The sequence below is a fragment of the Falco cherrug genome, chromosome Z, assembly GCF_023634085.1.
Source record: "Falco cherrug isolate bFalChe1 chromosome Z, bFalChe1.pri, whole genome shotgun sequence".
Lineage (NCBI taxonomy): Eukaryota > Metazoa > Chordata > Aves > Falconiformes > Falconidae > Falco > Falco cherrug.
Genome location: NC_073720.1, coordinates 20369739 through 20396048, shown reverse-complemented (window position 1 = coordinate 20396048; position 26310 = coordinate 20369739). Strand labels below are relative to the sequence as shown.

At 40.4% G+C, this 26310-nt stretch overlaps 1 protein-coding gene across 4 annotated transcripts; it reads left to right on the top strand.

Annotated features, from left to right (window-relative positions):
• Nucleotides 1-623: 623 nt before the first annotated feature.
• MIER3 (MIER family member 3) lies at nt 624-22954 on the top strand. 4 transcript variants are annotated; one of them, XM_055699427.1, is made up of 13 exons: nt 624-781; nt 1551-1575; nt 3812-3957; nt 5804-5938; nt 7320-7440; nt 9649-9734; nt 9929-10001; nt 12475-12626; nt 13075-13156; nt 16492-16583; nt 18446-18573; nt 18767-18912; nt 18997-22954. In XM_055699427.1, exons 1-13 carry the CDS (start codon nt 773-775, stop codon nt 19452-19454), a joined length of 1653 nt encoding a protein of 550 aa, XP_055555402.1. In that variant the 5' UTR covers nt 624-772; the 3' UTR covers nt 19455-22954. The 4 variants fall into 4 exon arrangements, with proteins under 4 accessions (XP_055555402.1, XP_055555401.1, XP_027664146.1 ...); XM_055699426.1 differs by having other exon boundaries at nt 625-781; nt 16489-16583; XM_027808345.2 differs by lacking the exons at nt 624-781; nt 1551-1575 and adding an exon at nt 1595-2794 and having other exon boundaries at nt 16489-16583.
• Nucleotides 22955-26310: the final 3356 nt, after the last annotated feature.

The window sequence follows — 26310 nt, the reverse complement described above, 5'->3', positions numbered from 1 at the left end:
CAAATATTACTTGCATGTGAAACGCCTGAACTTTTAGACAGAACCCCCCACTGCAAAGTAAATTTCGCTTGCTCCCTGTAAGCCAGAGCAGGCAACCCAAAGCAGGCAGGTCTGACGGCCCCGACGCTGTGCCTCCTGCTCCAGCCGCGGCGGCGGCCGGGTGCCGGTGTAACTGCCAGCGCTGCTCCGCGCCACCACCGGGAAGGGGCCCGACGCCGAGGGGAGTGCGGCTGGCCCGGCAGGTACCGGCGCGGCCCGGCACCCCCGGCCCCGGGGCAGGGCGGCAGAGCTGCCGCCGCCGGAGCCGCGCTGGCCCTGACGGGAGGTGTCCGAGTCACCCGGGCTCCAGCCGGCCTCGGGGCCCCGCAGCCGGCACGGCGGGGGCCTCCGCTGGCCACGCCGCGGGGCGAGCGCATCCACCGGCCCATGCCCCCCGAGTGGGCCGGGTGGCGGCCGGCGCCGCGCCCCCTCTCTGGCCCGGGCTGGGCGGCGGGCAGAGCGCCCTCTCCGGCCGGGGCGGGGCCGGGGCGCGGCCGGGGCGCGGCGGCCCGGGGCGGGCAGAGCGCCCTCGCCGGCCGGGGCGGGGCCGGGGCGCGGCGGGCCGGGGCGGGCAAAGCGCCCTACCCCGGCGCCGCCTCCTCCTCCCTAGCCCGGTCCCGCCGGCCCCTCCGCTCCTCGGCCGGCTCCGGCTGGGGCTCGGCGGCTGCCATTGGCTTAGCGGCCCCATCCGGGCACTCGGCGCAGCGCTGTTCCTCAGCCCAATCGTCCCAATATGGCGGAGGTGAGCGGGGAAAGCGGGCTGGGGCGCCGGGTGTTCGGCCGGCTCCCCGCGGGGCCCCGTCGCCGGCAGGCCCCCCGCGCCCGCCTCGACATCCCCGTAAGGCGCCTCTGGGGCGGTTCGGCGGTGCAGGGAGGCCGGCGGGGCGGCGGGGCGGCCGGCGGAGCTCCCGGCGCCGGGGCAGCGGGAGCCTGCGCGACTAGGCCGCACGGCGGGCGCCGCGCTGCGCGGGTGCCGAGTTCGCAGCCCGCGGGCGGCCGACAGGCCGCGGCCGGGCGCGGAGGGGGGCGCGGCCGGCGCGGCGCGGCCCCGGGGGGAGCGGGACGGGCCGGCGGAGCCGCCGCCGCAGCGCGGGCGATAGAGAAACGCCCGGCGGGAGGGAGGAGGAGCGAGCCCGGGGCTGGGAGCGGGGAAGAGGCGGCGGCCGGTCCGGCAGCCTCCGCCGCTGCCGGCCCCTGTCATGTCCCGGCCGGGGCCGGGCCCGGAGAGAGCGGGAGCGTCGGCCCGGCCGGGCGCGGCGCCTGGGGGGGCTTGTGCCGGCGGAGGAGGAGGGAAGGAGAGGGGCTGGCGGCGAGCGAGCGAGACGAGGAGGGGTGGGAGAGGGTGAACGGGATGGAGGGGACAGCGGGGCGGGACGCCGGGGCCGAGGCCGGTGGGGAGCGGCGGAAGGGGGCAGCCTCGGAGGCGGGGGGAAGGAGCGTGAACGAAGACCCCTGCCTGCTGCCGGGCCGGAGGGAGCCCGCCCTCACCTCGCTTTCTCTTCTCCCCGCAGGCTTCCTTTGGGAGTTCGAGCCCAGGTTCGTCCTCGCCCGGCTCCGGCACCCGGCCTGCCGTCCGCTCACCACTCTCTTTCCTGCTCCTTCCCAAATTTATCTCCTCGTAGCTTTCCTAATGCTTCGTGTGCACGCAGTTAACCGCCTGCCAGATTTTTAAGAAACGGAGATGTGCGCTGTGGAGTCCTTCCTTTAACTCCGGTTGCAGTTAGTAATTGGCTGCTCAGAACCCAAAATGAAAACAAAGTTTTGTAGCAATCTTAAGTCAGCATCTCAGTAAAGCCGTGTAACCTGGAGAAAGACTGTCTTGTTGCTGATAACTACAGGCTTGTGTAAATTTTTGACTTCTTGGTACTAACAGGAAATGTATAAAATCATAATCATAAGTAATTTTTAAGTCTTTAACTGCAGTTAAAGTTCTTTGGAATACTTTACACAAGCAAGCATAGTTAACATCAGCAGGGCTACCGTTGAAGAAGTATTTGGGAACTGTCTTTTTTTCTGTGTAACTGCCTTCCGCACTGGCTGTTTTTCATCTTTTTTAACTATTCTTATGAAATTTATTGAGCTTGTGTTTTTTAGTATGGTTTTGAATATCTTAAACGGGATGTTGAGCATTCAGAGGTACTAAAGAAGCGGGACTTTTTTTATCTGAAGTCTTGTGAGTGAAATAGGACTTCCACTTCAGTTACTTACATATAATGAGTTACAACGGTAATAAGGAGCAATAATCTTGAGCACAAATACATATAAATACATATTAGATTAAGGCAGTTGACACTTCCTTAAAATTGGATAAGGATGTGATGGCCAACAGCAGGAAAATCGGATGTGTAATGTCATTATTGTAATTGGAGTAGTGTTATCAGCTGTACTGAAAGGTCTGTGAGACCATAATATGAATAGTACATGAATAAAAAATGGTTTGGGCCTCAATATTTCTCAACATATATTAGGAACTTTAACAGTAAAGCCTTGAGTGAGCTAAACAGATAAAAGTGTACTGTAATTACGTGCATATAAGGAATTAACTCGGCATAATTGCTGAAAAATTAGTTAGAAGCATTAAGACTGAGAAGTGTTAGTATATACAACGGTCTCTTTTCAAGGCTGGAAGCAGTGCAAGGACGGATACTGCTTTATTTTTCTGAAGAGGATTTAAAATTTGTAGCTGTTAACTTCAAAAGTTCTGAAGAAGTTCTTCCATGGAAACAATTCTTACTAAACATTTTCTTTGCTGCTTGTAAGTCAACGATTGCAACAGAGCACTAGTATGTGAGAACTAGAAGGGGAAACAAGAAGTGAAAGAGAAATACCCTAATCTGTTTGTTTTCTCCTTCCTGGAAGCTGAAAAAAGTGAACGTTAAAGAAGAAAACAACTTTCTTATTCAGTGATTTTCGTTGTAGAACAGTGACTTTGAGGTGCAGAATATTTGCATCTTTAAAACTTGTTGAATCTACTGCTAACCTTTCTAACACTTGACAAAATGCACTTAACAGGACTTTTTTGATGACTTATCAGTGTCCTCTTGAGTAGGGAAAAAGCTTCTGTTAGACCATAGAGGTGTCACAATGGCTTGTTAATTAATGTGGTCCATTAGAAGCTTTTTGTTATTTCTGGTATGTTTTCCTCAGTGTTTCTTGGAACTCTGCTATGTTTATTCTTCCTTTCTAGATCAAGTGCTAAGAATTAAATTAGTTTTAATAAAAGATCCATCTGTGAGGCTAAAGTAATCTGAAGTGAGTCTCACTTTATTTTGCTGTTAGTAGGAAGCTGATTCACAACCTAAGTTAGCTGTTTACCAGTGGAAAAACTATGCTTATTACCATATAAGTCATGTAAATAGAATCAGAGTCTATAAATCAGGCTTGCAGCATCTGAAATCTTGTTATGTGTGTGCTTTGTGCCTTCATGATGATTTCAAGATGTTTTGAACAATCTTTTATTTAGTGAAGTGTTAATTTGGGATTGTACTTTCTGAAACTCCGTTTTAGTAGTTGATGTAGCTCTCTCAAGTAGTCTATACTGCAAGAGAAAAAACTGCACCTATTACTTAGATTATACAGAAAGGGAACATCAGATAAAACTGCTGAATGTGAAGTGGTTAGGAATTTGTTCCATTTATTCCATTGAGAGTTCTGAGCCTGTGTGTTAAAAAAAAACCAAACAAAACACATGCAACCATCATTTTTTCTGTCTTGTAGTTTCATATGTTGGCGTAAAAAAAAAAATTACTCAGATTTTTTTTTTTTTTTACAGTTGGCTCTTTATCATCTGAGGATCATGACTTTGACCCGTCTGCTGAAATGTTGGTACATGATTATGATGATGAGCGAACTCTTGAAGAAGAGGAAATGATGGAAGAAAGTAAGAATTTCGGCTCTGAAATTGAAGATTTAGAAAAGGTAAGAGTGTCTCTATCTCTCATAAATGTCCGTACATGTTGTAACTTCTCTAGGGAAAAGGATACTCAACCTTTTCCTCAGTTTGTATTGTATAATGCAGTTTCCTACAACATGCCTTTGCAGCTTGTTTAAAAACAGAAAAGAAAATCAGGTTTGGTTAAGATACAGCACTGCATTCCCACAAAAAGCCTGAACTTAGCTTCTCAAAGGAATTAGTGTTATGTTAAGTTCATATTCTTCCTTTTCATTTAGTAGTTCTTTCACTTAGCTAAAGAAACCACTGAGGCAGATTTTTGAGTCCTATCATCTAATATAGCTTATCACTTCTGATTTTTGTAAGTTCCTTAAGTTGAAACTGTATGTTTTGCATACTGTTGAGTGACAGCTAGCTGTATTTCATTCTGTTGGTCAGGTTTTGCTTTTCCAATATGCACACAAACAGTCCTGTTTTAGGCATGATGGATCACATCCATTTACATAGTAAACGATAGTTCTCTGTCATAGTTTCATCAGTTTGGCATTTGGTGGGTGTACAGAATGACCAGCATGCTCCTTGGCTTTTCCTATTCCATTTTACACTCTATAATTACATGTTTCTCCTGTTTACACTTCTTGTTCATCTGTGACAGTGCATCACCATTTTTTTAAACACCTGCTGAATGCTGAACACCCACAAACTGATGCTGCTTGCATTACTGTTTGGTGACCTGCTTACACCACTCAGCATAACTGCAGATCTTGGTCAACAGAGTTCCAGGAAAATGTAATTTTTAGCATTATATGTGAGGCTGTGTTTTTTGTAGTCCATGTAAAAACAAATTTTCTAAGTGTGGAGTTGACAGTATTCATACTCCTGTGTTTTTGGGTTTTGGTTTTTTTATTTGGTCCTGTTACCACTCCACAAAATTATCTTATTGCTTCTATAATAAAAGGAAGAAGAACTGAGAGCCACTCATCTGAAACACTTTATTACTTTAGGTCCCGATCCTGGAAAGACTTGGATATGAGTTTGTGTTTACCCATTGTGAAAAGTCTTTGCAGGACTAAGACCTTAGCTGACTAAAGAAAACAAGTAATTTAATCAGTGTATGAATTCAACAAGAAATTTTTAAAGGTAATATAACTTTTAAAGGTATAAATATTAGAAAATATTTTTAATATTGAATCAGGTAACTAAAAAAATCTCCACTGTTTATTGTTTTATTAATTGTATTAGGATGCAAGTATGATGAGACTAAAATCACTTAATCAGAAGCTGTTGAAAAAACAGGTTATAAATCAAGTGTTTGTCTTGATTTTTGCTTTCTGTCTTTCTCCTATTACCTTCTCAACAGTCATTATAAAATACATTGTGCAGGAGATGGAGGGGGGGGGCTTAAAAGTTGCTGTATTGATTTACTTTTCTGGGTTTTTGCACACTTGGAGCTGTAACTATGTAGGACTAAAGTCTTGGAAGGTTTTCTGCATTTCTCTCTTGTAGGGCAGTTGGTAATGTTTCTAGATTATCTTCTTTCTTGAAGAAATACAGGCAAATCATGCTCTAGAGTATGAATAAGATAAGGAGAATATTTTTAAGAATTACTCCTTAGTTTCATGCAGTAAACAGTTTTCTTCAATAGTTTGATGAGACTTCACTATATGCCGAGACATGGTTATGAATTATTTTCAATCCCGTGCCTGAAAATAGTGTTTATAATATTTATAATCAAGATTCCTGCTTTCAATTAAGTTTTTCTTTGTTTGTTTGTCAATTTTGGTCTTCAAAATATGTCTTATCCTTTTAAGCCTGAACTGTTTACAAGTATTTGGTAACTTGTTGAAATGTTTGTAAATCCTCTTGTATTAGGAAGGAAACATGCCATTGGAAGATTTACTGGCATTCTATGGCTATGAACCCACGATTCCAGTTATGGCAGGTTCCAGTGCAGATAGCTCTCCAAGTGAACTTGCAGATGAACTTCCAGATATGACTCTAGATAAAGTAAGTCGGAACTGTTTTCACCTTAATATGGTTTAAAAGCAGAAATCCAGGTGACCTTAAATTATATTTCACTATCTCTTGGTGTTAAAAAATACATACTTTTGTTAAATTCATTATACAATACTACTCTGAATTCACCCTTTTGCAAGGATATAGAGGATCTGATTCTAATTATAGTTATTGCACTTAAAAATGGATAGCAACTTTAGTGGCGCTATATTACCAGAAATGAGAAATGAAAAAGTGTTCTTCTAAAACACATCCAAAACCCTTTGAATAGGTGCGGTTTTTTGATTATGTCCAGAAGTCTTTATTCTGGCTTCCAACACACATCAAAACATTTGTGAATATCTTGAAAATGCACTCCTGAATGATTTGGTGGTTTGCTTTCAAACACGTATCATTTGGAAAGGTTACAACTTTGTGGAGTGAGAGAGGGGTTTTATGTGCAGTGACTTGTGTTGCGTTGCTGATGTAAAAACCTGAAAGTTCAAGTTTTGTGATTTGCAAGCTAACTTTTGAGTTCTGAGATTTTAGTATGATTTGTTGTTACAAAGCATATGCAGCTAGTAGTTTGGATTCTAAGTATGTAGGTAGTAAGTATATGCCTTTTTTTTTTTCTCTGAGTATGAGCTCCACAGAAAGTAGTGTATGATGATGGCTCTGCACATCTGATTCTCATTAGGATTCATGATTGTGTTGAGACTACGAAAGTGTAGTCAGCTTGTTGTCTAATACAGTTCTTTCCCTTCCTAACTCCTTTATGCGGAAGAGTTCAAATATGTCTGCTACTGAAGGAAGTGTGCTTCTTCTTTCTTAATATCTTTGGTTTAAACTTACAGAAATACCATGTTTTTTGTGGTCTGGGAAGATAACAGGTTGTCTGTTATCTGTAACTGTCCTCTCAGCAAAAGTCTACAAAAGTGCCTGGCTGTTTGATTTTATTATTTAAAAAAAAAAACCACAAACCCACCCCAAGTTTAAGAGGTAATAGCTTTTTAAAGCTTTTGTATAACTGTGATAGAAAGAATGACGGAATTCTAAAGATTTGAGGCAGTTTTTACTGGCATTTTTCTTTGGAAGCAGTTGGAGGAACATCTGACATTGATGATTGCTGAAGTTACTTCTTGTGTGTTTATTTTAACAGAAGACAAACGGGAAATGAACCCCTGTGTTCAGCTCTGAAGTAAATGCTTATATTTGCTCTTAGATTTAGGAAGAGCAAACTTGCTTTTTAATTAAGGGAGTATGGTCTGCTAAATTCATTTGTGGTGAAGTAACTGATTTTAATTAATGGGACTTACAGTTTGCTGAATCTAAATGCTCACCAGTCTACTTAATAGTCAATCTGAGGTTTTATTTTTTTATTTTAATAATACAGGAGGAAATCGCTAAAGACCTCTTGTCAGGTGATGATGAAGAAACACAGTCCTCTGCTGATGACTTGACACCATCAGTTACTTCACATGAGGCTACTGACTTCTTTCCGCGGCCATTAAGATGTAGGAAACCTCCTTTTATAATAGTACTCAAAAAGTCTTAGCATTGTATATAGCTTCCGAGTTTAAAGTGTGAAAATTGAAGAGTAGTGCTGACTTTACCAGGAATTGAAAAACAGTGCTTTGCAGGATGCTGTACCATGAATATTGTCTTTGATTGGTATTGCTGATTACCTAAAATTTGGTACTATGCTCAAAGCATAAGTAAAAGTATTTTCTCGACAAATACTACATCAACTATTAATTATAAAGTTACTGTATTGGTGTCACCCTTAATGGTTTTCAATATGTTAGTGAATTACATGAATATGTAACTCATTCTCTGAAAGTAGTGTTACTCTACTGAAATACTTGCTGCTGTTTTTAAGCCAGTGACTCTTCCATGCAGCCTGTGGTTGTATATTGGGATGCAGTTTGCTTAAGATTATTTCCCTTCACACATTCAACACTTTTCTGTAGGACTTCATAGGGTGAGCCAAAGTGATTTTATATGGGATGGGACCTATAAACCCATGACCACCAAAAATCACTACCCATGGAGCTATGTTGGGAAAGACTTGAGAACCAGTGGTTCACTTACCCAACCTGGAGAAGATATTCCTCATTGCCTGTTGCAGCTTATTTGTTCACTGGTGTACTAGAGTTCGAGCAGTGTGGAGGACTTTTGTCACAGTTTTAATTTGGCAAGTATCTTAAGCTATTCCTGGGGGGTTTCATTCCTCTAGAGAAGGGGGATGATAAAGTGGGTCTGCTGCCTCAGTCATCAGCAATCAAAGCCCTGTGCATCATGGTGATTGTGTAATAGACATTTGTATGGAAGAGATACAAAACCCTTAAAAACTGTTACGCCCTTTTTTCAGTTAATTAACTTAACTAAGTAACTGAAACTTAAGCCCAAACTTGCTGGCACTTAAGTTAATGAATATGACACTGAAAGTGTGGCAGCTTTACAGAAAAAATGGTTAGCCTCTCATCTTAATAAGGGTTAAGAAACAGTCATGTTTGTTTTCAGCTATCATGGTTTTCTATCAGAATGGTACTTTCTCTATTAGAACTCTTGGCTGGACATCTTAGAATCAAATGTCCACCATTTCAGGGAGGGAGATGTCAGTTCTCTGTGCCGTTGGCAGTTTAATCTTCTTTTCTGGTCTCTGTCCATTTCTCAGATACTAAGATAACAAAGTTTTGAGATAAACGTGTCTAATGTATAACACAGGCTTTTTTATTAAATTTGCATCAATTGGAAAAAACAACTGGCTGTGATTATATAGGCATATTGTTATTTCATGCATTCAGGTTAGCTTCCTGCTTGCTACTTCTGGTTGTAGTAATGACTACAGAAGAAGAGCCCCAGCTCATACAGTCTTCTTGCATGCTGTCTCTGATGTTGACGATTCTGTTTAGTTGTGATGAAGCTACAGTTGCAACCCTATTTATGTTGTCTCTGAAGTTTAGGAATACGAAGTAGCTTCAGCTGTATCAGAACTGTAGATTCCATTCTGTTGGGGGATTATACAGCTATAAAAATAGAGTTACTTCAGAGCCTTGTACTACTGCATTCCAGATTCTGAAATGAGTTCTTATATAGAGTACTGTATTTGAATTGCTTGGAATGCTCTGCTGTAGTTCTTCCTACAGAAAGAAAGGTTAAAGAGGAACAAGCAGTCTTTTGCTGTCTTCTGCTTATTCCATTTTGTGTCTCGCATCTGTCTTCACTCCATGCTGAGGCAGCCTTGTTCAAGGAATGTTTTGAATGCCCATTAAAACTTCTGATGAAAGGTTTTAGTAGGCAATAAAGACATGCCTTCAAGTTTACTTTCTTTGTGATTAACCTGAGGCTAAGTCACAACCCTGAAAGTTTCTGAGTTTCTCGTACCTTTTCTGTAAGGTATAAGCTTTTATTGAAAGAATTGATGAAAAATTATCTCATTTCCTTTTGCCTGTTAGAAATATAGTAGATGGTCTCAGCTGCTGTGTTGATAAATGTTTCACTTCAGCAGTATAAAAGTACCAGTGCCTTCTGACTTTGTGCTAGTTTGATAGAAGCATAGATTAACAGAATTCTGATAGAAATGTGAATCAACAGACTCATGATAAGTGTTTTCCAGAACAAAAGCAGGTTCTCATTTGAAAAGTAAATGATATTTTGTAGTTCTGTGTTTGAACTGAAAATTCTTCCTAGCTAAAAACAAACTTCTTTCATGTCTGAAGCAAACACTACGTGTGATGGAGATAAGGAATCAGAGGGCGAAGATGTAGAGGCAGACAATGGTAATTCATCTGAAGATTTGAGAAAGGTAATAATATCTTTTTAAAAAAATGTTAAAATTTTACTGTTAAGAAAAATGCAGTAAGATTTATAGCACATACCTACAATAGTACTGTAATTGTGGAATACTCTGTCAAATGCCAGGTTAAGGCATTTTTCATCCTTCCATACACAAAATATTAAGTTAATACCTTTCTCTTTTCATTTTTTTTCCATCTTCAGGAGATAATGGTTGGTTCACAGTACCAGGCTGAAATTCCACCTTACGTTGGCAGATACAGTGATGATGAAAAGGGTAAGTTGTTCTCACTGTTTTGCTTTTTATTTTGCTTATACATAGCACTTGATTGATAAATATTACTTAAATTTATAAGGTAAGTTCAGTGGCTTAGTTGAAGTCTCAGAGACTTTAAAAAAAAAAAAAAAGGGCACTAGAATATTGAAGTAGCACAACCACATAATTATATCTCAGAAATATGATTCTTCAACTTTGAGAGGACATTCTCAAGAAAATGTTGGAGGGTGGGTTACAGTGTTAGTTCTGAAGTATCTAGTAATATTAGGAGGCCACAGACTATGAGTCAAGGAGTAAATACTTTCATCAGAGTATCATAATTGGGCTATGAGCATGTAACTTAGTTTACACTGAAGATCTTCAAAATTGTATTTTTCTTTGCTTGTTTTTTAGATAGCACAACAATGTGGGTTACAAAATGGTTATGGAAAAGAAAGCAATAAACTATTTTAAATTGCCATAGCATGAGTAGATGATGTAGGTCCTGATACACTGTCTTTTAAAAAGATGTTTTCAGTATGATGTTATTCCAGTGTAAAATTAGGTTAAAATCTGCAGTTGTGCTAGAGTGAAAAAAAACCTATTTAACAGAGTTTTATTTTGTATCTTCAGAAACGTGTGCTGTGAGAAAAGTATAGTACATACAGCTGTGGAATTCAAAAAGCAAATAAATTTGCTCGTGGGTGGCACATTTCACGGGGATTTTATTCTAATGAAGTATATAAAGTCATTTTATCATTACCAACTGCATACCAAACATTCTTCTCCACATTCAAAAATGGATGGAGCTGGAAGCATTAGCAAATGAACATCTCCTGTGTTGCCTAAGACACCTAGGGAAGTCTCCTGTTTTCTAAGAATCAAGCATGATGCTTACTGGTTGTAAGAAATGGAGGAGTAAGAATCAGATCTATCTGGATAGTCCTTTCACTGTTTACACATCTTGACTTCTCCTCAGCCAAGAACTAGAGAAGTGTAAGCATGTAAGCACATGCTTAAAATTACAAGATTGTTGGCAGCGTTGTGATCTGTGATGTTTCTGATTGCCATGCTGTTGACAAATCCAGCTTTTTTAATTGCTTATCATGATGCCAATAACCAGAGGATGACTAGGATGGGGTTAGTCTGACAGTTTTCTCTGAAGTGAGCTGGTGCTAGAGAGAACCAGTGAGAGTCTTGTCTGCTGGCGTGGCCAAGAGAAAAGAGGTACCTCTGGGATCAGAGAGCCTGAGGAGCTCCTCTTGAGATTATCAGTCATCCACTCCAGCAAGAAGTGCTGGGTTGCCTTGATTGATAAAGGAGGTTGAAACTGAGCATCAGCAGTGCTTGGAGAGGTTGGATGTGACTGTAAGGATGAAGGATTTTGCGAAGACTTTTCTGTACTCCCTAAAGAGTTTGTGATGGCAACCAGGGGCTTATGTTTCTGCTACACAGTCCCAGCTACCAGGATTGTGCTAGAAGGCAGTTCTGCACTGCTATAAGCTTTACACTTGTAATATGTCTGTTAGGAAGCTTTTTGTGTTCTTCAGCTATAGCAGAACTTTCAGAGAAGATGTAATTTTATTCCTCACCTTAGTTTAATGTTGTTTCATGTAGTTCTATGAGAGATTTGAGAATCATCTCTTCTACTGTAACAGCTACTGTGCTCACATGTTTGAATTGAGTAACTCTTAATTCTGTATTGCCAAGAGAGTACATGAAACATTATGTGCAGTGTTAATCACATCTATTGATCAGAGCAAAGGGTTTATAGTTTAATTTATAATTAAAACAAGTACAGACTGACAAAGGTGCAGGCCAACTCCTGCGTATTTCCAGTGTATTTCCAGTATATTTTCTTTCAAATAAGCTACTTAAGGGGAGCATACATGATTTTAGTGGACTATGAAGGAGGACTAGACATCCTGATTGCTTGTAAAGTATACAACATACAAGTTCTTAACAGTATTACCACATTGAGAGTCAGATTTGCATTCTGTTGAGTAATTTTTGGCAAGTTTTAGTTGAAAATTACCAACTAGTCACCACCTCTTCTTTTTGGGGGGGTGGGGCTTGTAACATTTGGAATATTAAAGTAATATCTTACACTTTTTTTACTGTAAACTAGTTTGTTTTTAAAACAGCTGAGTAAAACTGAATGGGTTTGCTAGTTTTTTTATATTAAGATGATAAATACATATACGTAATTTTACTTGAATCATCTAACTGTCAACAAGCTCCTCTGTAAAGACTCTTTGTCATAGAGTTCAGTCAGTTATCCTCATGGAACCTGAATCTCTTTACCATGTCACGCTGCAGAGTCTGTCTCTTAACTGAAGCTTTTGGGGAAAAAGTGAGCTGCAGCTTAAAATTGGTGTGATGGTGCTTGATTTGATTACTTCTGTGTTCACGTTCTTCGTCTTTCTGAAATAGCTTGTAATATTACAGCCTTAAAAATGGCCCACCTGGTGTTAATGGGTTTCTGTTTTAACAGCTTATGAAAATGAAGACCATTTACTTTGGAAACCTGACGTGATCTCAGAAAGTAAAGTTAAAGAATACCTTTTTGAAACCTCCTTAAGAACAGGAAATGAAAAAATGATTGGCAGAATTCCTGAAGGACTACATACACGGGACAATGAACAAGTATGTTTTATATCCTGTTCCATTTGTGACACATTGCTTTGCAATTAACATGTGTTCTCTTTGCCTTGTATTACAAAGGCAGAAATACTAAATTTCTTTTTTTTTTTTTTAATTAGGTGTTATTGGGGTCAGGATCTTATTTGTAGTTGTAAGCACATGCTTAAAATTACAAGATTGTTGGCAGCGTTGTGATCTGTGATGTTTCTGATTGCCATGCTGTTGACAAATCCAGCTTTTTTAATTGCTTATCATGATTTAATTTTTTTTAATTAAGCGTTGCCTCAACTTTTGGATGTTTTTGCTTTTGGTTGTTACTTTAATATTTGTGTCATGTATGAAGAGAAATCCTCTTTTTACATTAGATATGCTCACTGAAAGGCTACCTCTAGAGGTCTAGATCAGATATTTACAAATTTGGACTCTTTCTAAAGACTTTTCTATTTTATAGGCGCTGTATGAACTTCTTAAAAGTAGCCATAATATTAAAGAAGCAATTGAGAGATACTGCTCAAATGGAAAGGCATCTCAGGGTAAGAGAGGGTACCTGTTTTTTCAGAGATGTGTGTTTGGGACAGGGAGTGGGGGAAAGAGTGGAAAAAGTTATGTGGAAAAACCTTGACTAAGAATCAGATTGATGAACACATCCCTTTCTATGAAGTCTTTATCACAGATGAGATATCATCTGGCTGTTGACCTGTTGGAAATTCCTGCTAGAGAAGTTTGCAACTTGTGTAATGATCGAAGGAAGCTTTTGACCTTACCTTCTTTCCTCCATTGCTGTGTTAATAATAGCACAGACTGAGGAGAGGGGTGGGGGGAGCGATAATTTTGCTCCCATAAGACAGTTCTCACCCATATTACAGTATCTTTTTGAGATCACAATCAGTTATAATTTGATGACATTTATACCAAAATCAGGATAACATAGCTGGCTGTATAAATAAGCCCCATTCTCTTCCTCACTTGCTAATGTTGTGCTCTACCAACCTTCTCATTCTACCATATTGTTTCATAGGTCTTTGTTAGAGTGTGGAGATCTTTGCTTAAGTTTACAGTGGAAAATGAGCTTCCATCTTGTTTGTTCCTAACTTTGTTACTCCCTTAAATAAAAATCAGAGTTTATCATTTAGGAAAGACAGTTCTTTGTCCTGTATTTTAACATACGTGTTGCATAAAGCAGAAATGGAGTTTGAGCAGATATTCCCTACTCAGAATTGGATCCAAAGGGAGCTTGAGTGTTTATGAGTTAGGTGCTATGAAAGCTAAGCGTCTGAGGTAAAGCTGAAGGACTGTCAGAGCAGTGCTTCAGGGAGCTCAGGTACAAGAAGAGATTGTGTAGACCTAACCAATACGGAAGTATCAATTGTAGAGCTGTATCCTAAAACCCACACCTCTCTGGGATTCAGCCATCTGTTTGGGGTTTGAAAAATATCTCTGCCCATTCATGGTTCAGAGCCCAAAATTCTATCCGAAGGACTAGTACTCATGCTCCTCTGCTGCCGCAAGTCAGGTGGAACTTCTTACATACTCATTAAGGATCATAAAGGATGATAACACTCAGTGCCTGTCTCTTAGAGTAACCATTATGCTATGATCCACCCTACCTGCTGATGTTCACTGCTATTTTCCAAGATGAGAATTAAAAATGCCTCAAGGAGGCTGTGACCAATGGGAAGCCCGTGCTGGAGCAGGTTCTTGGCAGGACGTGTGGCCCTGTGGGGGACCCATGTGGGAGCAGTCTATTCCTGAAGGACTGCACCCTGGGGAAGGGACACACACGGGAACTGTATGAGAAGAACCGCAGCGTGTGGGAAGGACTCACACTGGAGAAGTTCATGGAGAGCTGTCTCCAGTGGGAGGGACCCCACACTGGAGCAGGGGAAGAGTGTGAGGAGGAAGAAGCAGCAGAAACAACATGTGATGAACTGACCGTAACCCCCAGTCCCCGTACCCCTGCGTCACTTGGGAGGTGGTAGAGAAATCAGGAATTGTTAAGCCTGGGAAGAAGAAAGGGGTGGGGGGAAGGTGTTTTTCTGATTTGAATGGTAGTAAATTAAATTTCCCCCAAGTTGAATCTGTTTTGCCGGTGACAATAACTGCTGAGTGATCGCTCCCTGTCCTTATCTCGGTGCATGAGCCTTTTGTTACATTTTCTTTCCCCCGTCCGGTTGAGGAGGGGTGTAATAGAGTGGTTTTGGTGGGCACCTGGCGTCGAGCCAGGGTCACATCACCACAGGGGCTACATTGAATTCTGATTCATCTAGTTCACTCTTACTGCTAAATTCTTCACTGGGGTCCTGCCAAATATCTCTGTCCCTGTCTTCCAGGGAAATCATTGGCTTACAAGTTTTTACAGGATCTGGAGGGATTTGGCACCATGAGTTTATCCTCTACCTTCCTGCGTTTTTCTGTTTCCTCCCCCAGTTGTTTAAGCAATTAGTCTATTCACAGAGGTAGCAGCATTTCTTATCTTTTTCTTTGTTTCTTTGTTCAACCTCATCTTGTAACATTCTCATTTCTTGTTCTTCGCAGTCCTTATACTGATATGCAGCTCCTAAACACCTCTTCAATATCTTGTATGTTATTATTACTTCAGTTTCCCTCTCACAAGGTTCAACTGTTCTTTTATCTTATTCCAATTATCCTGTTTTTCATGCACCCAGTCATCTGAAAATTTCAGTGAAGGGTTAACTCTGTGTCTCCGTAAGGAGTCAGTGATTGAATCTGCCATCCTGCCAACTTCTCCAATTGTTGTCGCAGGTGAATTATTAAGAAAAGCCATTGTTATGGTGTTAATGAAAAGGTTTTATTAACAATTAAATGATCAAATTATAGTTAATTTATTATTGGTAATTAAATTTTAATTAATAATGGAATAGCAATTAAACAGTGCTTTAACAGTGATTAACAATAATTAATAATTAGGTGGTGGTCAAACACATACTACTTACTGCTGTTCTAATAATTAAACTATAGCTTGATACATACAGATATTGCTAGCATAGAATATACTTTTAGGCTTAATGTAAAATGCCACTTACCTTTTTAATAGCCATCAGGTGCCAGGTGAGGGATGTCTCAGCCCTGAAGGGTAGCCCTGAGACGTGTCCCTTCCCTGCTCAAGGGCAGATCACATCTGTTCAGCCTGCTTCTGTACAGGAGAACTCAATGGGCTTGAGGGTGGCTACAGGTATTTGTAGTGTAAAGTGACTGATTTGTAGTCAACTCCCACTGTGGTGTACGTGCAGGTGTGCAGCTGTAGCAGTTTTGTGTGGTCCCTGCTCAGGCTGGTACTGTTAGCTCCTGATAAGACATGGCCTAGTAGGCTTCGTAACTCCTGAGAAGATACGGCCTAGCACAGTTCTCTCTGTTTGCACAGCAGAGCTGATCTCAGCCAGGCCTTCTTTTTGGTGATGGCTGAATTGAAGTACTGCTCACTTGGTCAAACCTGGGACATCTGTCATAACAGATTTTTCCTTCACTCTTTTTCTGACAACTACTGTTCTTTGTATCCTATGTGAGAAGAAATACTCAGAAAAATTATCTCACTTTATACTTCAGTGACGTTATCATACCTTGCTTTTTGATGACAAACTTCTCCAGAAATAATAGACCTTTTTAATGTCCTTTGCCCTCAAGGATGAAAGATTTCAGAAATCAAACTCTTGTATCATTTGTTATGAAGAAAAGTGTTAGATTTTGGGTAGGATATCTATACAGTAAAGGAAATAACATGGATATAAATAATTATTTTTTTTAGAATGCATTCGAATTTTCATCCATTAGCAACAAATACTTTAATTCTTTGTAAAAGGTTAGTGAGTGAAATCAAGTTTATCGTGCTACTTTTGTAATTATCTAGAAGAGATGACAGCGTGGACAGAAGAAGAATGCAGAAGCTTTGAACATGCACTTCTGATTTATGGAAAAGACTTCCATCTCATACAGAAAAACAAGGTTAGTATTTTACAGTTAAGAAGAAGAATTGGTAGATGATATGATGCTGAAAATTGTTAAAGCAATACATTTGTCATAAGCTATGCAGAAGAGTAAAGTAAGGACCAACATACTAAAAACCACCTTGGCATTTTTGTGCTCATTTGTCCTCAGATGTCACTGGAAAAGCTAGGCATTGTGAGATGTGTCAATGTATTCTCTCTGAAATCAACTTACGTTGACATTACTCCCAGTTATGCATTTATATTATAATTCAGTTTAAATGTGTGCTTCTCCTAGAACTACAGTATTTCCATACCATGGCTGTGGGAGGGGAAAATATGTATTTACTTAACTTATTTTTGTCACCAGGAAGGTGTAAGTTTACAGGAACAGGCTTAGTTCGTTGTGTTTTCAGAAGTGTAGTTATCCATCAGTACTCAGTTTTCTGGCCAGTGGAGGAGTTCTAATCTTGATCTGGATTGTTTCTGATTGACTCCTCTGTGCCTGAAGATTAGTGATTTTTTTTTATTTTTTTTTTTTTAAATCAAAAAGCAACAGTTGACAAATATGGATGTTTCCAGATTTCCTGCATATCTCCTTTTTGCTTTAATACCACCTTGGAGGTTTTTTCTTCAGGAGTCCGGTGTTTTTATTGTATTTCTGCTAAACTTCATAGGGTTATGGTTGCTGTTCAAAAACAGTCAGCTAGTCCTGCTCAGTACCTGCTTTTAACCTGTCCTAAACAATGTTTGGGTTCTTCAGATTTTAAATGGACCTTACCAATAAACAGTAAGTCGTCGGGAGATGCAAAGAAATAATTTAAAAATATTTTTTCCAACACACAGCAAAGTATGTGGGTTGTTGTATTTGTCGCTATGGACCAGCATCTGTCTAAGAAGTCCACTGGGTTTTTTTTCCAGATAATGGCAGAAAGTCTAGGGAAAGTTTTGGGACCCAGCATAAGCTGATGTCACTTGTATATGGAAAGTGTCAGCTAGACATGATTTAGTGCATGGAGAAATTTAGCAAGAGATGTTTCCTTATCACTGTACTGCAAAGGGTTGTTAACTGGGACTTTATATACTAGCATATGGACATCCATTCATTTCTTCACCTGCTTGGTATGTCTGTGTCTACTACACCTAAGGCACTTTGGATTTGCCTCTGATCTTGCTATAAGTTTTATTAAGCTTAACTATAGTTTACTGCCAGACTGTATCTGGATAGATTTGTATATGATAGTTGTAAAACTTAAACTGGAACTGTGGGCTGATGATTATGTGAAATGTTTCTGCATCTAAAAACAGATACAGTCTATTGTGAGTATAGGTAGAAGTAATTACTTTTTCTCCAAGAATCTGACTTCACATAGCAACCTCCATTTTGGGGGAAGAGACAAAGACTTAACATAGATCAGAATGGGTCTTTTGAGTCCTTTATACCTTCTCAATAAGACTATAATTTTATTTTGATCTTTAAGCATTTACTGTTGTGATTATCTGTTGTCAAAGCCTCCACAGTTCTGGACTACCCAAAAGTACCCAAGGTCTTTTCTGTTTCGCTTCTTATAGGTCATTGATTTGCTCAGCTTTTTCCATCTTAAGAGAGAGTCTATTGCGTAGTTTAAAAAATTGATATATATAATTATATATATATATATATAAATGCTTCAACGTAGGTACGGTTTCAGTCTAGTTTTACAAAAGCCAGTAAAGCATACAGTAGAACAAATTTAATACTTGAAACTATAGATCTGTTTGAAGTCTCCTAATTTAATTGGCTGGTGCCAGATACTACTAGAATGCAGGAATGGGAGCTGGGCAGATGACAAAACATAAGGGTTTACACTGATACTGTCAGTTCTTCTTGCCATCTTTTAGGTAAGAACCAGAACAGTTCCTGAGTGTGTGGCTTTCTATTACATGTGGAAAAAGTCAGAACGTTATGATTACTTTGCTCAGCAAACAAGATTTGGAAAGAAGAGATACAACCATCATCCAGGAGTTACGTAAGTAAAACATTCTTGGAATATGTTTTCTGTTGCAAATCATAAATGTGGAAGATACTTCTCTTCCTTTTCCTTTTCCTTCTATCATTGCAGCATAATGCTGCAGTGGCTATGGCAACTAAAATTAAATCCATCATAATTTTTAGGCCTTCTTTTCAGTTAAATAATATTTATGGATGCAATATTCTTTTAGGGACTACATGGATCGTTTGGTAGATGAAGCAGAAGCCCTTGGGGGAGCAGTGCATTCTTCAGCCTTAACATCTAATAGTCGAACAGAAACCATTCCTGATCAACAGCTAAGCATTCTGAACTCTATCACTGCCAATGAGTTGACAGGTAAATCAAGAAAAAAACCCCACCTTTTTGTTGTAACTATGTAAACAGCTATTTCATTTGCATTTGTCTTCATCTTTTTTTCAGCATTGACAAACAGTGTAGCTACAGTCTGCCACACTTCAGATGTGAACTGCCTCGATGACGCCTTTCCCTCTATGGACAGCTTACCCCGAGCACCAGTTAATCACGTGCCTGTTGGAACAGAAGAATTGCTTAACTTACCTAGCAATGGTGAAAGTGATTGTTTTAATTTATTTGAGACTGGCTTTTATCATTCAGAGCTAAACCCAATAAACATGTGCAGTGAGGAGACAGAAAGACCTGCAAAGAGATTGAAAATGGGAATTGCTGTCCCAGAATCTTTCATGAATGATGTCTCTGTAAATAACCTTGGTGTGGACTTTGAGAACCACACACACCATATTACCAGTGCCAAAATGGCTGTTTCAGTGGCTGACTTCAGCAGTCTATCTGCAAATGAGACAAATGGTTTTATCAATACCCACACTCTTCACCAACATGCAGCCCTTCACTCAGAATGACTGTGGAAAACAAACAATGGGTACTTTATGCAGTAGTAGTAAACTTGATGGGAGCTATCAGGTTTGCTTAGTCTTTCACTGGAAGTTTGAACTTTATGACATCAGTGATGTCTTTGTATGTATAGAACTGTATCTTGATTTATCAAGAGTAATTTCGTTTTTCAGTCCATAAATGTGGAAATGTCATAGGTTATTTGGCAGAGTTTGGGACTAAGAGAACTCTGTGGTGCAGCTTTAAGCTCTGCTTCCATGTTTTTTTAAAGCCTGTAGACGGAGGCCACCATTTCAAAACCAGCACAGAAGTTCTGAACGGATTGGAGTGACTTTAGTCTAAGTTACTTTTGCCGTAACAGATGCAGTGGAATAACAATGTTTACAGGTACCGATCCCGATCCCTGCTCAATGTAGCATTTGTTTTGTTTTGTTTTTCTTTCTTATAAAGGCAGGGATGGATTTCTTTAATTTAAACTGCACAAACATACAAGGATGTTTTTTAAATGGAACCTTCTCTCATGTGATACTAAACTAGAGCACTTCAGTTTACAAAACAGCAAGTTCATCTTGGTGGAAGCTAGCACAAGGGACTTAACATGAGCAAAGTGTGAAGACCTACACTTCGATGCTGTTGCAAAATTACAGGCCATGGCTACCTTATACAGAAGTAATTATGCTGCCATAGGTGTCTGTGTACTTCAAACTTCCTTACCGGCTTAAGCAGATACGTTTTAGGCTATATTGTGTTTGGATGGGTTTTGTCCACAACTTGGAAGACTAATGTAATCATGTACCTTAACTTTCCTAAGGCAGGTGGTGTTTTATAAAGCTACAGTCTGCACAGCTTAGGATTTACTGCTAAACAGACAGTCTACTTTTGGAAGACATCTTAAATTGTTTGGAGCACTGCAGTTCAAAGTGTTACAGTTTGAGGGATGATCTAGTTTATATAGGAATAGTAGAACCTTGAAGTATGTATTTGAAACTTTTTCTTTAGTGTGGATGGCATTTTTTTGTTTTGGCAAATAATTGGCTCAAAAATAGGACATCACTACCTTGGTTAAATAGGAAAAGATGAGTAAAAATGTTTCCCATAAAAGGAACTTTTTGACTTCAGTGATTTTTTTTTTTTTTTTTTTATTTTGAACATTGAGTGCAATTTAGCCATCCAGGAAGTTTGTCTTGCAAATGTTTATTCTTAAATTCTTACAGGAGAGTCAAACCAAACATATATTGGCTTGTAACATAGTGTAGTATACAACTTGTAGGGTTTTTTGATGAGAATCTGGATCTTACTTCAGTAGGATTACCCCTTTTCCTCCATGCTTTTTTCTTTGCACTGTTTGTATTACAAATTTAATTGCCACTAGTTTGTTTTCATTATTCAAGTGATTAAGCTTGCGTTGTTGATATTTGTAATAGTTGCTTCAAGGTTATGTTGAGTAATTAGAAAGTAGTGACTTTAATATTTGAAAGGGAAGAGGGTATTTATTATGCATACTGTGAACTGCATTGATATCCTGAGTTTCGGATATCCTGAGTTTCGGATGCAGCGTATGGAGTTTTCTTTACAGCATTGTGATGAAGATTGCTTTGAGGTGTTTATGCAATAGCACATTTACCATATTAAAAACAAATAGTTTAGCACAGTGGACAAAAGTAGAAGTAATTTTGTAATCAGTTCTTAACTTGCACATCTGAAATATGTAACTTTAGTAAGTACACAGTAAATAACGGGTAGCCTTGGCCCTGTGTTGTACGCTGACATTTTTAGCCAAGTTGTCAGCTTCTTGTTGCTGTGTTTTGTGCTGAACTTTGTACCTTGTTTTTTTGTTTATGAATCAACACATTTTATGTAATTTTGTAAAATACTGGCCATAATTCTCCATTGTTATGCATTCAAGTTTATCTATGGGTTTACAGTGAGTGGCTGGTCTGTATAAAAATCGTTATACAAAGATGACTGAATGCTTATACCAGTTGCACTTAAATGAACATGCCCATTCTTATTAGCTGATGCAGTAATATATTCAGTTTATCTATGCATTGCTGGGCTCGTAATGTAGACAGAGACTTGTCTAAGGTTTGGGTTGTCAGCAAGTTGAATGGACACTTTAGTTATTTAATAAAGACTTTTGACCAAAATTCAGAAAATGATATGAGAGAAAAATGAATTCCAGCTAGTCTAATAGATTTTTAAATGCTGATCTTATTTAGCCGGTTGGCTAGCTAGCTGGTATAGTTTACTTTTAATTCCTTGTTAAAATGAGGCAATAATTTGCAAGATTTTGTAAATATGTAAATTCTTCATATCTTTTTAGATATCTATTTCAATATTTTCTGACTACTTCTGTGTATAGTAACATTTTTGTGCATGCTTGATGTGACATTCATAAATTTGTACCACTATGACTTTATCCATGTAAAATAGCTTATTTATTGAACTTTCTTTTGAAAGCTGGACTTACTTATTTTTCTCTCAGTTTAAACATTTAAATGGAGAACTTGTTACTGTTTATTAAAAGAATTGCGTTTTGAAAGTCAGCATGAAGATAACTGAATTGCAGCCATATGAAGAAATTACATTGCCTTGATTCTTAGATGGTGAAGCACAATTCTTGTAACAAACTGTGATGAATTCTTTGTTCTTTGCCACGCTTTTTCTTCATACAAAACAAACCAAAAAATCCATAATGGGCAATTGCAGTGTTGGGTAAATGTATCCTTTTTATGTACAGGGAATCTAAAGAGGGTAGCCAATTCATTTAGAAGTGTAACTGGTGCTGTGATTATAGCAATACTTTTACTTTGATTAGTCATACATCATCTTCTCATGCTAGTTTTTTAAATGTTTAGTTTTCCTCTTGTCATGGTCAAACTGCGGAATTTACTTGAAGGGTGTACAATACTGTTTGAAGAATACTAAATTGTATACAATTAGGTCAATGAATTGTGCAATTTTTTTGATTTCTAAAATTGAGGGTCAAAAGTATAGGAAAACTTCAGATCAAGTAGGACATAGTGATGCTACTTAATTTAACCAAAGTCTCTAGTGGATATTTCAGCTTTGAATGTAAACTAATGGATAAACTGACCAACGGGGACACTATTTGCCCAGTATTACAAGCACATTTGTCTACAGACAGGGAAACTAAATACAGTAATTTATAAAATAATGACAAGGTTACTATTTTTTTTATTCCTGTTTTTCATTGAAAGAAGGAGGAAGATAATATCAATTGTAAAATACAGTAGGAATGGTTATAGTCCTCCTAATAAAATGGAGATTCCAGTTGTTCTCAGTTCAAAGTAAGTACCCTGTGCATAACAGCAAATCTAGTGACAATCGGAACATGTTTTAGTATCAGATGTTCAAGAGGAAGTCGCTATTGTTGCATTTGATTTAATATTTGTACATAAACACTGATTTTACTGAGCATTATTTTGTATTTGTTGTACTTTAATACCTGGTGTACAGTTCCAGAAATAAATGTCTGGAAACCTTTCTTTACTTGTAAAGCTTTTCATGCATCTACAGTATTTTTGCTACATCAGTTTCTGAAATATTAGCTGTAACTGAACACAGTTTAAGAACTTCGGGTGCCACTAAAGTGCATGCTACCACATTACCTAATGTTGCATAAGTTGAGTGAAAAGTGCAGCATGCAGCAATGCAGGTAAAATAGTAATAATTTCCGTCAACATTAAAACACTGTGGCTTAAGTATAGCAAAGTCTTAGACAGGATTTAGAACTTGGCTTTGGAGTAACGCATCACAGCAGTATAACCCAGTATTCGAACTGCATGGTGAGCTGTGGGCAACACATTCCTGTTTTGTGCTGTAAGAAAATGCCCAGATCCTTAAATCCATGTCAGGCTAGATTACAGGTGTGAATACAGAAATTTTATTTGGCTTAGGCCTTAATGCTGAAGATTAACTATTTGAAAGGCTTTTTGTCTTGATTTTTCTTTCCCTCAAAAAATGAGCACTGATCTTGGACCCTGAAAAGCATTGCATTGCTTCTAAGATCTTATGTACTAATTCTGTCAAAGGCCATGTTTAGTTAGTGCTGTGCTTCCCTAGGCGCAGCGTGCTTGGTTTTGCACAATAAAACTTTGGGTAAATAAATTATTTTTTAATGAGGAAGGAGAGCAAGCTGATACAATTCTGAACAGCAAAGTGGTAATTTTCCAAGTAATGTAATGAGCTTTGCTTCCCCTGATGAGAGATGCAGATTAAGTGTCTTTGTAATGACGTTTGATACAAGGTGCAAGATGGTACCTATCTAAAACTCTTGTGACAAGCTGCACCAACCTTTTCCTAGTTGTTTATAGCATAAAGATCAATGTTGGAACAAATCATAATGACTGATCCCATCTACTCCTTTCTTGGTTTGACGCAATCATTAGCCTTATGATGCTGGAGACTTAAGAATAGTTTTACTTAGTGTATGTATGATGCGAACCTCTCCCAGCAACTCAGTAGTTACTCATATTTCCATTAAAGCGATCTCAGGACACAACTGCTTCTGCCACAAAAAGACAGGCAGCCCCTGAGGGCCTTATGGTGCTTGGCTATTCAGTGCCAAAGTCCTTGGTCTGCCCACACAATGGGAGGCAGCAAAGACCGGGAGACTAAAACTGGTCTTCAGATCAGTTTACTAAAACACTTCTAAGTAGTACTTGGATTTCCCTTCATGCACTGTAGGGAACAGCAGTTCAGAACTCTGTCCTGGTTTCAGCTGGGGTGCAGTGCTGTGTGTTGGATCTGGTGTGAGTGATGCTTTTAGTTTTTGCTAAAGTAGTGTTTATGTGAAGTCAAGGGCTTTTCACTTTCTCAGGCCCTGCCAGCGGAAGGGCTGGAGGGCTGTAAGAAGTTGGGAGGAGACATGGCCAGGACAGGTGACCCAACCTGACAGCAGGGATATTCCATACCATATGACATCATTTCAGTATATAAAGCCGGGGGAAGAAGGAGGAAGGGGGCATGTTTGGAGTGCTGGTGTTTGTTTTCACTGTTGCCCGTGATGGAGCCCTGCTACGCTGGGGGTGGCTGAACCCCTGCCTGCCCATGGGAAGCGGTGAATGAATTCCGTGCTTTGCCTTGCTTGTGTGCGTGCCTTTTGCTTTACCCATTGAACTGTCTTTATCTCAACCCACGAGTTTTCTCGCTTTCGCCCTTCTGATTCTCTCCCTCCATCCCACGGCGAGAGGCAGTGAGCAGCTGTGTGAGGCTTAGTTGCCGGCCAGAGTTAAACCATGACAAGCTCCCAGCAGATCTTGGCCCTCCGATATGAAGGCGCTGTCCTGGCAGCCTTTGAGCAGTGCCGAAGCTGTGGGCTGCCTGTCCCTGCCTGCTCCCTTGCCTTCGTGCTGGCCCATGTCCGCCTGCTGCGCAAACAGATCTGGTGCAGCTCATTGCCTTGGCAGAAGAACATTGCTCCTTTTTGCTGCAGTTATTGACTCTGTTTTCTGCGTTGCCAGGTGAGCTCTGGAACTAGCACGAAGGAGGAGCACGTAGCCACGGAGCAGAGCAGCCCAGCAGGCAATGAGGAGCTGTTGGGTAAGCACAGATCACCTTCATTCACAAAATAAGTGTCTTAAAGCATGGCTTCATAAGGTTCAGCAAGTCAAATTAGCAACTTGCGGTGACCCTCTGTGAACTGTTTCAGCTCGCTGCAACAGCAGAAAATGAGCGAGAAAGCTTGGGGTTGTTGTTGGTGGTGTTGCCATGCTTTAGCAAGTCCGATCAGCTCGTGACAGGGTCTGAGGAGCAGTGGCCAGGAAGGAGTGGTGGCTCTAGAGCAAGGGAGGAGGGATGGAGGAGCAGCAGCATTTACCATACTCACACCTTTCCCCTCTCCTCCTACTGGAGTGCCAAGGGAGCTGCCTGGGGAGCTGTAGTCCCTACACCAGTCCCACTTAGATCTATGTATGCCTGTATAGAAACATACCTGCGTATGAACGTATATATACATACATGCATATGAATATATATACACACAAGCATACCCTTCAGTAGTTGAACAGATCATATTTTTTTCAGTGCCTGACAAACTCATTCTCAGTCTTTCCAAATCAGAAGTACCACAGCAGGGAGAGGTGGTCTGCCTTGATCACGTTCTCCATGGCCACACGCAGTGGTGATGGGTAAAACAGCTCCAAAACCCTGAGGGAAGAGTGGCCTCTGAGCTGCCACCAGCTGCCCTGAGCCCAGCCCTTCAGGGTGGACTCCCCAGGTGGACAGGCAAGTGTGCTAACCAGGAAGGCTGACACGGGCTATTTCATGTCCATCTAGTCTAAGATACTTAAGAGTCTTGATTACTGAGTACTTCAGCAGCTTGATTACGAATTGCTTTTTTCAAGTGAGTTTCCAATTCTTGTGCTGACCCCTTGCGGCTTCTTCCCCCAGCAGACACATCCATCTCCTGCTGTGGGCCGTATCTCTATTCTTGCTGGGAGCCTGCAACATGCCTGTAAAGTTCGTTAGCTCAGCTCTTCATCTTTTAAGCACCTCTCTTCTCCTGCCATGCTGCATCAACAGGGATTCCAGCTGACAACTCAGTCTCCTGGAGAACTGCACTCAGCTGTTACCACCAGCTTCACCTTTTGAGCTAAGCAGTCAAAAGTCAGAGCCTTGCAGACCAGTTTTCTTCAGAAGAGCCTGGTGAGACCAGCTGGGTGTCTCTTGATGCAATCACATTTATTCCAAAATCTGATTTCACCATCTAAAGAGCAGCAGTTGACCCTCAGCATTTCCGCATCAATACTGTAGTGTCAAGGGCCCCATCCTCATGCCTCTGCTGAGGAGGCACACGGGTTCAGCCCAACCTGCTAAGCTTCTCAGCCCTTCAGGCTCCCA

Bases quoted from the DNA above. Each gene is read 5' to 3' on its own strand.
- MIER3 (XM_055699426.1), top strand. The intron at 3,958-5,803 runs GTAAGAGTGTCT...CTCTTGTATTAG, and splicing joins AAATTGAAGATTTAGAAAAG to GAAGGAAACATGCCATTGGA. The intron at 12,627-13,074 runs GTATGTTTTATA...TCTATTTTATAG, and splicing joins ATACACGGGACAATGAACAA to GCGCTGTATGAACTTCTTAA.